Source organism: Pleurodeles waltl, chromosome 9 (genome assembly GCF_031143425.1).
Source record: "Pleurodeles waltl isolate 20211129_DDA chromosome 9, aPleWal1.hap1.20221129, whole genome shotgun sequence".
NCBI classification, from domain to species: domain Eukaryota; kingdom Metazoa; phylum Chordata; class Amphibia; order Caudata; family Salamandridae; genus Pleurodeles; species Pleurodeles waltl.
This window is the reverse complement of record NC_090448.1, coordinates 68,536,782-68,551,815: the sequence shown is the minus strand read 5'-3', so window position 1 is coordinate 68,551,815 and position 15,034 is coordinate 68,536,782. Positions and strand designations below refer to the sequence as shown.

At 42.3% G+C, this 15,034-nt stretch overlaps 1 protein-coding gene across 1 annotated transcript; it reads left to right on the top strand.

Moving 5' to 3' along the window:
* Positions 1-5,596: 5,596 nt before the first annotated feature.
* Positions 5,597-14,708, top strand: RHO (rhodopsin). The gene is made up of 5 exons (XM_069206315.1): positions 5,597-6,079; positions 8,579-8,747; positions 9,442-9,607; positions 9,705-9,944; positions 12,300-14,708. The coding sequence occupies exons 1-5, from the start codon at positions 5,719-5,721 to the stop codon at positions 12,426-12,428; spliced, it is 1,065 nt and encodes a 354-aa protein (XP_069062416.1). The 5' UTR covers positions 5,597-5,718; the 3' UTR covers positions 12,429-14,708.
* Positions 14,709-15,034: the final 326 nt, after the last annotated feature.

Here is a 15,034-nt window from a genome sequence, read left to right as displayed (position 1 = left end):
GCAATGGTGCTTTACAAATTGGAGTACATATAAGTGTATCGCACCATTGTATGAAAATAAGCAGTGTCGCGTTGAGCGAATGATCTCAAATAATTTAACGCCGTATTTATAAAGCATTGTGTTGATGGTGTCATCAAACTTACATACGCCCCTATCACTGTGCTCACACAGCTCCAAGTGGTACTTCTCATTGTGAAACAGGCTAGTTAATACCAACCTATGTTTTTTGTGTCTTTCGGAATCACTGACAGAATACGGAGAACGAAAATATTGTGTGGACAGAATATTGTGTCAAAAATATTGGGGTAACTATAAATCGCGTCCCAACCATGCACAGTTTTCTCACCAATCATTTTATTGCAAATGTTGCAGTTATATTATAAACTATGTCATTGAAGATGTCATTACTGATGTAATAAGTGGGGTAAGTAGCAGCGCATGCCGAGGGTGCATGTTAGGGTTACCTTGGGGCATGAGTTATAGTTTCTTGAGGTAAGTATAATTATAACTGTTGAATATCCATGGTTTTGTGCATTTAAAATCTGTACCTAACTATAATGCCCCTCCAACCTTTGTTTTTTTAGTGAATCTCTAAGTTTTTTAAAATTCTATTTCCCAACTGTAATGTCCCTGCAACCTTTGTTTTTGTCGGTGAATTTCTAGGGTTTTTAACATTAAGTAATATTTAATTACCTTACATTAATCCAATCCCCACTCCGCATGGCTGGCCAGGCCCTGCAGCTACCCCCCACCGTAGGCACCTAACCCTGTGCCAGGCATGGCCTTGCAATCAGCACCCTGTAGACACCCAACCAAAGGGAGCAGCAAAAAACACTGCTCCCTACATGCGGGAGCAATTTTTTCAGCTGTCCCCTGAACAGCAGGAAGGAAAACAGATGAAAAGTGCGCTCCCACTGGGCAGGAGCAGTTTTCCTGCTCCACCTCCTGGGAGTGGACTTACTGTTTGTGCTTGCTTGGCTGGAGCTGTCAAAGCTCCCACCAAGTGGAAGCAAACATCTATGGGGCATAGGAACCTGGCCCTGGGGGAGGCGGTCCCCAGTGCCATTAATGGCTCCAGGAGCGGGGCGTGCATCCCCCATCGTTTGTATTTGCATTGCTTGGCCCCAGTGAGGTGGTGGTCCCTGGTGCTGAAAACGGCCTGGGGGTGGGAGGTGAAAGGGGCGCGTGTCATCCCCTCTTGAGAAAATCAGCCTGTCCCCGGGGAGTTGGTGGTCCCCGAGGCTGAAAAGGGCCTGGAGAAGGGGGCGGCGTGGTTCCTCTTCCCCTTTAATTTTCTTTGGCCTGGCAGGTGGCGGTCCCTGGGGCCAAAATCAGCCATGATGTGGGGGCATGACCCCCCTAAAATACTAATTAAGATTTTCCCTGGGACGTGGCTCACCCAGGGCTGAAATAAAAAACAAGCAAGGGAGACTACGCTTACTTTTTTAAAAACAGAATTGCAGAGATTCGCAATTTTCTTGCCAAAAATGTTTTTAAATTATTTTTGGGATCCCTGCGGTACCCCACCACTAAGCCTATGGGGTCAGGGTATTCCGTATTTTTAATTAAATCACATGTTGGAAGGATTAGATTGATATCATAATGTAATTCAGACTATAGACTAATAAAAAGTATTTAAACAATATTGAATTTCTAATGATTAATAATTTAAAAGTGCATGCAAAAATGAGAGAAATGTACTTCTCTGCTTTATATAATGAAATGCATTAACAAATTATTCCCTGTTAAAATGAAATGTCTTACCCATATTCATGAAGTATTATTAATGCTGAGTTTATAAGTTTACATACTACACGTGTTTATTAAAATGTATTCATCAAATGTTTTGTTGTAATTCTTTTGCGTTAACCTAAGTGAGGCCTCTTAAGCTTGTATTTCGTGAATGTGCATGAAATTCTGATTCATTTCTCAACCTGAATTTTCTTTCAGACTTCGTTCCCATGAGAAGGCTAGCTTTTGATAATAGGCCCTATTGTTTGGACACAGAGAGGAATTGTGCCCTTGAAATTAGAACATCCTGAACAGATGGACTAACAAATTGTATAAATGTTTCAACATTGTGTGGAGCTACATGGATGGAAGATGTTCCCATGATAGTCTTATGAATTGAGGTTGATGTTGCAACTTGGAGTTGTGTGATCGATATCTATTGGATGACACCCATTCATCATAAATAGGACTGATTTCCTTGGCGAATCAGAACGCTTTATGAACCTTGATATACCTATGACCAGTTGGACTTTGGTCAGGTGCTTTTCAGGTTCCTGACAGATCCAAATGCCTGAAGATGCATTGCTAAACCCCTTTCACCTAATTACTCATATGCTGTGGCCCTTGAAAAGGTATCTTCTTTTCTGCCTTTGCCCCTTTGAAATGACCCTTTCAGACTTAGAAACCTTTCTTCCAATCCCCTTAATAAGACTCTTGATCGAGCTTCTGTCATGCTGACGTTTTCCCTCTTTACCTATTTTTTGCCCGTCTTAGCTAGTACCCTTCAGTCCAAGATTATCTTTTTTCCAAATTATTTTCTGCCTTTCTTCTGCTTTTTGGCTTTTGCCCACATGTGTTCTGACCCACACATGTATTTCCCTGATTTGGCCGACTGAAGGGTTTCTCTGTGCCCAGCTAAATTATGACTCTGCTAAATTGAATTGATTGATGATTCATAATCCAGAGCAGCGCTTAATTTCTGTATCACAGACATTTCTTTTGATTATATGTATTGTCCTTCTTAAGTGCTTAGTTTTGTTTGCTTTAACTTATTTTGTCGTCTTTGGCAACACCTGGTGATTATGCATCTTTATAACTTGATCTTGCGAATTGTCTATATGACTATGAGCTTAAGTTTGTAAATCCCCTAGCTTTGTTCGCAGCTGGAGTTTTCCTTCCATTGCCACATTGGTCATGGAGTGTAACTTCCTTTAGTTTGTATTGAAATTGTGTTTGTGGTTCTACCACACCCTATGCTGGGTCCAAAGATTCATCAACTTCGAAGGGCATTAATTCATGCGAAGGATGAAAATGCTCCTTCACACTTCAATCCCCTGGAAGTCACTGAAACACGTATTCAGATGATAGCACGCTACTCCATGGGAGGAGTTGGGTGCTTAAAGTGTAGCTAAAGTTTTCATGTTGTGTATGACGAATACAGGTGTGCTATTATCATATTTTTGGTGCTGCAGCTTTGTTTGGATGATGTGAAAAGAGATAACGATAGAACACAGACTTACAAACCTCACCAGTACGAATGAAGAAATATTGCTGGATGGGGGTAGCTTTTGTGGCATGAGTTGGGCAGGTCTGGCAGGTAGCCCATTTGCTGTCTGTGCAAACAGATAAAAGCCCTTTTTAGTGCAGTGGTGCATAGCAAGACAGTGATGTGTGGTTTTGCTACCATCCTTGGTGATTGGTCGCACTTTGGGGCTGGTATTAACCTGAGTTTTTTATTGATTGCACCTTTCTGGTAACAGCATGTGTGGCGGGTGGATGTCCTTCACCATGCTGTCCTTTTCTCATTTTACATACGTTGCCAAGAGTTGCTCCACCAAAGTGGATGTCTCCACAACACAGGTGAACCAAACTTCTGGAAGACTTCTACCATTGCCAGGGCCGTATGATGCCATGTCTGCCATGAACGGGGGTACTCAAGATGTACCTCCAAAGTTAGGATACATAGTCAGTAACCCCATGCCCAGCCTCACTAACATGGCAGAGGGTGTTTCCCAGCATGCCAAGGACACTTTTGCTCCTTATTGGAGAAAGTCTGCCATGACTTCCATTGTGGGCTTTCGTTGATTTAATTTGTCAGAAATGGCGGCGGATCAGCTAAACTAGGCTGAGCAGATTTCTGGCATTGTTAGCACTACACCTTGGATAACCCATAGCAGAGTAGGAAAAGTCTCAACTGGCGGAATGTCTGGCATGAATGCAGGTACAAATAAGGCAGCTAGGTCGCCAGATGTGTGGGAGGAGGACCCATTCGTTTTTGGTGTATCCTTCCATACAATCTTTCTCTAAGTCAGGCCTGAGACATGTTTCGGTCTTGCAAAGCTAAATATACCATACTTTGTCTCGGTTCTGGCTTCTGTAATAGATTCCTACCCTCAGCTGAAATATTAAAATTAAAGTGATAGTATTCAAGGAGCATAATGGGAAAGCCAACCCGGAAGCAGTGCGTTGTGCTAACATTTACTGTAAGCAGCGTCTGTGGTGCGAACGTCCCAAACTGGTTACTATGAGGTAGGATAGATATAGAAAAGAGAACGGTGCCTTTGCAATGGATGAGTTGATAACTAAAACATAGCGCCTTGGAGACTCTATGGGCCAGATGCAGGAAGAAAGCAAATTGCGACTTGCAATTTGCGAGTCCGTGCGACTCGCAAATTGCAAGTCGCAATTTGCTATGCAGAAAGGTGTCTCAGACACCATCTGCGAGTCGCAATGGGGTCGCAAAGACCCACCTCATAAATATTTATGAGGTGGGTCGCAGTTTGCGACCCCATTGCGAGTATAGGCACTCGCTAACATGGAGGCCTGCTGTAGTCAGCAGGCCTCCATGTTAGCGACCTGCTTTTAAATAAAGCAGTTTTTTTTAAATGTAGCCCGTTTTCCCTAAGGGAAAACGAGCTGCATTTCAAAAAATCCGAAACCTTTTGTTTCGGTTTTTTCAGGGCAGGGAGACCACTCCCTGCCCTGAAAAAATGTTTTGGGGTCCATTCACAAAGGGGAAGGGGTCCCCTGGGGACCCCTTCCCGTTTGCGAATGGGTTACCATCCACTGCAAGTGGATGGTAACTGCGACTCCATTTGCGACCGCATACGCGGTCACAAATGGAATTGCATACCATTGCGAATCGCAAATAGGAAGGGAACACCCCTTCCTATTTGCGATTCGACTGGCAAAATGCATTTCAACATAGCAAAGTGGCTTTTGCGAGTCGCAAACGGCGTTTTTCGCCGTTTGCGACTCGCAAAACCCTTGCTACATCTGGCCCTATGTTTTGTGTAAAGTTTGGAGTACTTTCTTGATGAAAAAGCGCTGCAGAAAGTCATTAAATAAAATAAATACATACAATGGTGACAATGCCTGAAGTCTGAATGACTAAATATATAATCAATTCAGTCTATTTTGAATGGGGAAAAAGATCATAAAATATGAATATCAATTTTAATTGTCCTATCCCTATATTTCCTTGTATGGTACGTTTTTCATACCTAACAAAATATACATTATATAATACGCATTGGTCAAGATCAGAAAACTGAGTCAAATGGTGCCTTTTGGCAAGGATAGAGACCAGGCTTGTTGGAACGACCACAGCCCTTCTGGGTTCCTTTTATTGGCTCTCTCTGTTTTGCAGATGTGCTCTGCAGTTCTCACATTGGTACGTATAAAATGCCCTGGAGCTGGCTTTTCCTGCGCGCAGGCAGGTGTAGCCTTAATACCCTTAACCGAAGCCAATTAACACTTGCAACCTTAGTTGGATTACTGTGATTACCTGTGCCCTAAATACGTTAGTGCTGACACTGGCCTGGAAAGCTTACTCAAGGTGGCACGCTATAAAGACAGTAGAGGCTGCTGCTCAGTAGTAGCCAGCTTGCGCGCAGGGCCAAGAACGAGGCTTGGAGCCAGAACTGGAGGAACAACCAGCCAAGGGACAATTTTAGAGGGAAGACTTTTGTCTGAGTCGCTGCAACCATGAATGGAACAGAGGGTCCAAATTTCTATGTCCCCTTCTCCAACAAGACTGGAGTAGTGCGGAGTCCCTTTGAGTACCCCCAGTATTACCTGGCCGACCCATGGAAATACTCTGCACTGGCAGCCTACATGTTCTTGTTGATTCTGCTGGGCTTCCCCGTCAACTTCCTGACTCTGTATGTCACCATCCAACACAAGAAGCTGCGAACCCCCCTGAACTATATCCTTCTGAACCTGGCATTCGCCAACCACTTCATGGTCTTCGGAGGGTTCCCCGTGACCATGTACTCCTCAATGAATGGCTACTTCGTCTTCGGGGTGGTGGGTTGCAGCGTTGAGGGCTTCTTCGCTACTCTTGGTGGTAAGTGTTTGTGGTATGAAGAGAAATGCTGGCAACAGCATCTGAATGAAGTCTAGGACCTCTTGCAAGACCTGGAAATATTCTGTTTAACACCATCAGTCCTCTGTGTCGAACTGACCCTTTGAAATCAAGGGTTTATGGCTATTTCTTTTATCCTTTCTACTGTAAAAGATAAATGATTTCTAATATTTTATATGAATGTATATTGTGGTACAAGAATATTGGGTACAGAATATCAAGGGACAAAATATTGAAAGGTAACTGCATATAAGGAAGTATAGATTTACCGTTCCTAACTCCACATCTATGTATCTCGAAGATATATGTACCACATAGGCACATACATGTGGAATGAGGTGTAGAAAATGTAGATTTAACTGTTGATATTTTCGTTTCGATATTCTGTCCTTGATATTGTCTCACTGATATTGTGGTTTCGATATTCAGGGGGCACACTGTAGCTCAGGTTATATTTAACTGTCAGTGTTGACTCTGTAAACTGGCGAGATTTCAGGTTGTTGCATGGCAGTTGTGAGTAAAGCATTCAATCTTGCTTTTTTTCTTTGCATTCTGGGCCTTGTAGTTCGGCGTTTAATAGAGGGTGAGCAAAGTAACAGGAGGTAGAGAAAAATGGATTAGAAGAATGATTCACAACTGGGGATGACTTGAGATGTCGGAATATTACTGGTCTGGCAAGAATCAAACTAGCAACCAAAACTGGGTGATTCACTTGGTCAGCTGTGCTGTGGAGCAGCACTGATAGGTAAGGTCAGCCCGCGAACGAGGCCCTCACAAGCATACTGTTATGAATGCGCAACGTTGAGCAGAATAATGTTCTGTCACTGTAGCGCCTTGAGTATTGGCCTAAATTTGCACAGCGTCCATTTTATTTGGGAGCGTTTTATTAAAGGCTCTGTATTCTTAAAATGAGGAAGGAAGATGGCTGAATACATACAGGGCAGGAGACAAAAAGATTGAGGGACCTATTGTCAGCGAGTTCATGCAACACAGCGCATCAAGTAAAGATGCTGCACTGTGTTGCGTGAATGAGCATGAGCAGAAGTGCGCCATATTTCCAAAGAACAGGGCAGTTCTGCTCTCTCCATGCGCTGGCATGCTTTAGCTGCCTAGCGTCAATGCAGAAATCCTTGTGCAAAGGTGTCTGTGTTAAGGTCAGTATCAAGCCCTTGTAAATATGGCCTGGTGTCAAAACCCGGGGTGGGTACACAGGAATGACCATGCACCCTCCATGGAGCGACTCCCTGACACAAAATAACACGAGCCAGCACAGTGTGCTGCTTGTAAATAGCGCAAATGGCTTTGCTTTAGGTCTGCATCAAAAATGAGATGCAAAAGCAACATAAAATCTTTGCAAACCTGGGCATGAATTCCCAAGACTTTATACCTCGAGAAGACCTGCGCGTTTTGACCACCTCCTGTTGCCAAGTTGCCCGGAAGTGGGGCAGTGACTATCATTGTTGAGGGCATAGGCAAGCTACGGAAGTCCTTTACCCACCGGGCGTGGCCAAAACGTGCTGCTCCCTGTTTTGGGCAGCAAAGTTTGCAGTGCTCAAGGTCATTGGTAATGCATTTCTTAGGATCTAAGCTAACAAAAACCCATGTATGGCACGTAATATGGCATGCAGGCTAGAAAACCACGTATTTTAAGCCTAACGACATCCTTACAGAAAGTGAGAACATATGGGACTATGTTACGGTTTTGAAAGAGATTATGTAGATCTAAATTCCTAAAAAAAATCAGAAATTCCAGGTGCAATAATATAGTTGTATGTCAGAATATCGAGAACCGGAATATCGCCCTACAAAAATAACGTGGTCAGAATCTCAACAATCAAATGAACCTGATGGTAAGTATATATAGGTAAGTATATTTTTACTATTCTTAACTCTGCATCCCGGGATATGAGTGTCAAGGTAGGTGCATGTGGGGTTCAGTATAGTAAAAGGAAAACCTACCTACACGTACTTTCCTCAGGATATTTTGGTATTTGATATTTAGGTCAAGGTATTTTTGTAGGGCTGTGTTTTGTCCATGATATTTATATACTGTTCCTATAACTACGTCAGTATTTGACCTAGATTTACTCATTTTTGGGACTGTAATGAAGTCCCTAGTGATACATTCGAATTCTACTATACAGATACTCCAGGCAGATTTACTGCCACCGTATAATCGATTGGGGGCCTCACTTACAAGGCCTTTGCACCACTGTTCCATTATTTTTTAAAGTAGTGGTAACACTAATCAGTGCTTTACACTGCTTCATATTTACAAACTGATGCACTGGACCCAATGTGTCAGTCTGTAAAGCCTTGAGTCACATTATACCTGCGCCATGTGTAATGTATGCAAGGTAGGCCCCCCCCGGGCGAAAAGCCAAACAGAACTGACACAGTGAAGTTTACATCTCACTGCGTCGCTCTGCGACTTCACTTCTTCAAAAATGTAACCTTTTTTCTCTTTTTTTTCACTGACAGGTGAAATTGGTCTCTGGTCCCTGGTGGTCTTGGCAATTGAACGATACGTGGTTGTCTGCAAGCCCATGAGCAACTTCAGATTTGGAGAAAACCATGCCATTATGGGTGTGATGTTCACTTGGATCATGGCTCTAGCATGTGCCGCTCCTCCCCTCTTTGGATGGTCCAGGTGGGTCTTGGACTCCAGGTTCTAATGGGTGGTCAGGCTATTGGTTCAATGGCTGGAACTTGATAGAACTTGTATAATTAATTATTAGAGCCTTTCCCTTGATCTTGAATCCATGCACACATTTTTTGAATAGGCGGTCTTGATCCTACTCTAATGGTCTTATCGTTAACAGAGAGAAATTATTAAAATGACCGATCAAACAAGTACAGTCGGGAAACCTAAACAAAATTGTTATCCACTCTAAAGACGTTCATTCTAGTGGTAAAAGAAGACACCTGGGGGTAGAAAAGGTCCAGAGAACACGATAACAGCAAACTGAATCTAGAATTTGGTTTCCCCAGTGAACAGAGTGTCTGTAACGGTTTTAGGAAATTCTACACAACTGGGCAACACCTTGAGCATCCGGATGGATTTGGACTTGGCGGTCTGTAGCATCTGTCCAACACTCAGGCACTTCCCTGTGTGTAAATTGCTCTATTTCAGGACCCTGAAATCAGAACATGTTTCAAAATGCCATTAATCTAAACCATTACCCAACTGTCCATTTGATACAAGAAGCAGAACCAACCTTGAGTAGGTGGAGCCAAGGAAGACTACGTGTCATTCGTTGGTTACTAATTAAATCTTCCCCCTTGGAGACTGAACGGCTCTCTTTTACTATCCACTGACAATTACATTGTCTCTCCATCCACAGGTACATCCCTGAAGGTATGCAGTGCTCATGTGGAGTGGACTACTACACCTTGAAGCCTGAGGTCAACAATGAGTCCTTTGTCATCTATATGTTCGTTGTCCACTTCCTTATCCCACTTATCATCATTTCCTTCTGCTATGGGCGCCTGCTCTGCACTGTCAAGGAGGTTGGTACTTAGATTCTCCCAGTAGCCCTTGTGATTCACCCTCACTTGCCCCATACGCCACCACTTGTCCTAATTACATGTTCTCCTTCTTCTCCAGGCTGCAGCTCAGCAACAGGAGTCTGCAACCACCCAGAAGGCAGAAAGAGAGGTCACCCGCATGGTCATCATCATGGTAGTGGGTTTCCTGATTTGTTGGGTGCCCTACGCCAGCGTGGCTTTCTACATCTTCTGCAACCAGGGTACAGACTTTGGACCTGTCTTCATGACAATCCCCGCTTTCTTTGCCAAGAGCTCTTCTATCTACAACCCAGTCATCTACATTCTATTGAACAAACAGGTAAGGATTGTGCCAATGTGTCCATTAATTAATTGTGTGACCCAACATGGCTCCTCTCTATGTCCCAGTGTTATTTGCTCCGCCTACTAGAGAAATTCCATTCCCTGAACCTACTCTGAGTCTAAGGAATGCTGTTCTGCTCATGTCCTAGTCAACCTGGATGGGACTACACTCAAGATAGAATATTCTGTACAACATCAAGAGATGGAAAGGCTGCTAATATAATTTGAAGCCCTCTTGATTGACATAGGGTTATTACATCCCAACCCACGCACACACAGAACCAGTTCAGGAGGATGGATATTCTCTTACATCACTCCTAAAGCGTGGAACAACCTCCAACTCCACCGCAGAGCTTCCTTCTCTATTTTTGAATTATGCAAGAAGCTGAAGACCTTGCTTTTCAATTAATTAACCTACCCTAGACACGGCTGGGCACACACACCTGCTCAGTGCAAGGATACCTTGTGGGATACACATAACATAACAACATAAAATCTTGTACCAGCATAGTATGAATAATGCAGTCTGTTCCAAGAGACTTTAACTAGACAAGTTACTATTAGAATAAAGGCATTAGGAGTTGGACATGCTGGTGGACAGTGGGTAAACTCCTTTCTCTTTGTGTGGGTCTCGCCCCTCCACCGCCCAGCAGGCATGATCATGAACACAGCGGGTGAGGCAGTACTTGATGAAATGGAGGCCTTTGGCACCCTTTGCCATTAGTCCATCTCCTTTCATGGTTACTAGTTCCAGCCACCTGCAGGTTATTCAGTGCACTGGGTACGATGCATCAAAGGTATACTATATATAACGGGTTGGTTGTGGCTGGTGGTGCAGAAGCTAAATCAGAGAGGACGTCAAAGAGAAGTATGGCAAATAGGCGGTATTACCATTAAAGTCCTGGGCATGGGGAACCAGACCTCCCCATCTGTAGAGTGAATAGTGAGGAGTGGGTAGTGTCTTGGAGAAGAGTTGAGATTTGCAGATAGGTAGCTTCCCTTATTGAGAGAGGAGGTAACAGACTCACAGAAGCAGCAGATAATTTCCAGGTTGAAGATGCAACAGTTGTTAGCTTGTTGTATACTTGAAATGAGAGCAGGGAATTTATGTTCTTGAACAGACACTATACACAAGACAGGGACAAAGATACAGAGGGGAAGAGGAGAGATGGTATGAGAGACAGAAGAACATATGGTTTCACTGTAGTTGCTTACTCTAAACAATGTCTACCTTTCTTGGTGACTCTAGAGAGTAAACACACTGCTCTTGTAGTCAATGTTATGGTAGAGATATATATATATATATATATATATATATATATATATATATATATATATATATATATATATATATGTGTGTGTGTGTATAGATAGATTTAAAATATTATTTATTTTCATTTTTTCTGTGTCTTTGCATGTTAATAGACAAAACCATAACAATAACAGTGGTATTACATGTTCGCCTCCTAAACACAATCCATGCTGTAAATTCCTTGATTATCACTGTCTGATAGGGGTTCTTCCTCTTACAGGTAGTACACTGGATGCTACTGCATATGAGTAGTTTGTGGTGAACCACTTGCCTCCCTGCAAACCTGGGGAGAATTTATCTATAAATTAGTTAATTAGAATTTAGGATACTAAACATTTATTTTAATTAGTGTTATTATACTTCAACTGTCAGCTTACATATGTTTCTCCTTAAAGCTCCAGTTTCAAGGTTTCAACTCAAGTTACTTGGGTGAAAGTTGTCACTTGGTTTGATGCCCCGCTGAGTGAGGAAACTCCCAACGTGCTGCCTAATTTAGAGCAAACTATATTAACTAATGTATGTCACTACCTTTCTTGTGGAATTTGTGTTCTTCACTAGAACCAATACAAAAACATTACAACAGAGGGGAGGTGAATGAACACACACTTTAACTTCGTGCACCGTGAAGGTGTTCTGTTTAGTAGAATATACTATGAAGGATAATAATAATGATAAAACATATATGAAAGACACAAATAGGGGTTGTCCAGTTAAAAGGCTCAGGGGCGTCCAATGTTGGTCCTCGAGGCTGGGATCCACGGCAGACTTATGGGATATATGGATAAGTTATAGATACATAAAGGTGATCTAAATGAGAACCTGGAAAATGTGTCATGGAGCCAGCCCTACAGACCACCTTGGACAACCCTACATGGATTTATCATTCATGTTCTTGAAAATGTTGGGTAGTTTTTGATTCCAGAAAACATTAAGTAAAATGAATTGATGTTTTCGGCAGACCATTCGCAGAAAAGGCAAGGGAGTGTTGACTGTGATAATGAGTAATGATTGTCATCTTTGTGATTTTTTCTCTCCTCCCAGTTCCGAAATTGCATGATCACTACTCTCTGCTGTGGGAAAAATCCCTTTGGTGAGGATGAGACCACCTCTGCTGCCACCTCCAAGACAGAGGCTTCTTCTGTGTCTTCCAGTCAAGTTTCTCCTGCATAAAATCTTGAGGTTGCTTAACAGCAGGGCTGGCACTGTTACTAAGATTGTATGACACCCATCCAGCCCTGCCCTGTGCCCTGAGCGTGAATGATCAACATAACCTCTACCCCCATTCAAGTCCCCCCACCTACCCACTTAGCAGGATGGACAATTTTTCAACATTCATTATATGGTGATTGCTTGAAGACGGCTGTATATAATTCAAGTATTTATGCAAATATTTATAGATCTCAAAAACATACCCTTACTCCCCCAGAAAGAGGAATTCTGCTATGTTTTAAGAGCTACAAAGATGATATATTTTCATAGCGTGACTACATTCTTTCCTTGGTTTGAATCTACTTGTGGATTAATGTAATCAAAGTCATTTTTTGTAAAATATGCTCAGGTTTCAAATCAAATGCAGCTTTTATAAGGTTTTGATAGAGAAGGTATAGAAACAGTGCATATTAAACCAGTAATAAAGAGTAATTTGCAAGTACACTATGTCTATAGTTATTGAAACCTCTGAACACTGAAGCAGGGCTTTCTGAAGTGCTCAGCAGCTCATAGAAAGTCATGCTTCAAGGGGTTGCCCCGTTTTCTTGGCTAATCAAGTGATATCTTCATAGTCCTTTGATTTGCCATCTGCAAATTTGGCTTAAACAGTGACTGAACCAACCAAAGTAAGATACAGCAATGGCAGGTGATGGTGGACGGGTAGATGATGGTGCATGCCTGAATTTATGCCATGTGGAAGCCATTATATTAAGGTGGCAGTCCCACTCTCAAGACTTAAAGCCTGCTGCAATTTTTAAATCAACATCATTATTGGAGGAACAATCATGGGGGCTAAGTTCATGCCTTAGGTGGTTATGCTCTGAATGACCTTTAGGTCTGGTAACCACACAAGGTACTGCTTTGAGGTCTAGGATCTGGCCACTTACTCTAGTTAACACCTTAGCTTGGCCAAGAGCCAATCTGCACATGTTAATCTATTCAAAGGTAAACTTGACAATTTTACGAGAAACATTTTCATTCTTCAAGTTCATTTTAAAACCAAGAACTGATTTTAAAGTAATTATTGCAGTTGATTAGATTGCACGCTCCAGCAAGGTTTCCTTAGGAAGTGAGCATTCCCAACCCTGCTCTTGATCATTTTAGCTTTGTCCAGCCAATTCGCATACTGGCTACCTCAACAGACAGGGTGGGGACTAGACCCCTGAGGTGGCTTGGAATATGTGTCCACTGGTGATAACCACTTATACCCAAGTGGTTTAGTCACAATCACCCTCAGGCATTTTCCCCAAATCTGTGAACAGTGATTCTTTGGCAATGTTCAATGCTTTGGTCTGAGGTAGAGGGCACTCCATGCCAATGTGGTAGACTTGAGTACTGCCCTTTATTTTGTTTTAAATGACTTGATTTTGTAAGATATAGCAAAGCTTTTAAATAAATGGAACATTCAAATGTAGCACTGTAGTTGAGAGTTTTTGATCTTTCTATAGAATCCCACATTAAGACTTTTTTGGGATTGGGTCACTGGAATGGAGCAGTGTCTTGCCCAATTGGGATGGAGGGAGACTATAGGTACACTTTGTTTTTTGTTTCAGCCTTCCGTCATAAGGGAATATCAGACCCACATATTAGACTGGCTCTAAAGTCCTCTGTGCCCAACAAGCTGCTCCCCATATACTTGATTGTTGGGACCACAGAATGTAGCATTTTCATTGGCTTTCCAGACACGCCAGTTCCTGTTGTGCAGTAGTGATCCAGCATGACTCCATGTTACACAGTCAGTTACCTTTTAATACGGATTTCCTCTTACAAATTGTTCAGAGATGATCCTCCATTGGGTTCATTTCACCTAAACCTAAGGTTACAAGTCCAGCAATGCATGAATGTAGTATATTACCACCTAGAACTGCAATGGATGTATCCTTGTGATATGGAGTGACATGGTAACCTTACATTGATCATTGTAAAAGACTTCTGGTAACTGTTGAAAAGCACTCTTTCACTACCTTGAGAATGTAACATGCACATACTATTAATAAAAAATGTGCAGAGTACTTATACCAAGGTCAAAGGTCGCATGCTATACAGCTCCTCCAATACGCAAACATTAATATTCCTGTACGCGCCGGGCGCTCTTCTTGCCTCACAGATGGAAATGTGATTTTCATGCATAATATCATGTTCTGAGGATGTACAAAATGCCTGTGTAGCAACATCACCTTTACAATTTCTGTACAATAATTGTAGCTCCTCTATTGACATAAATCACATTTCCTGCTTCAAGTTGCGAGTGTCTGTATCTGTTCAAATAGAAGGTGTTTTCGTACTTAGTGTTATGAAGTTGGGCGCATATGGGGGCGTGGTTTAGTAGGGGAAGAGTAGCCTACTGAAGTTAAAGTTATTTCGACCAATCATTGAAGAGGTATGCAAATCACCAACTGAATTATTTTTTTCATGTAGTACTATTGAGGTCATCTTGCTTCTAAGAGATGACATCACCCCGCGTTGTACACAAACAGTTCTTTTATTTCATTAACTCTTACATCATGTGTAAATTACACGCCCTAGAAATCAATATCCCTTCCTGTTCAGCGCATCACTCTGAATAT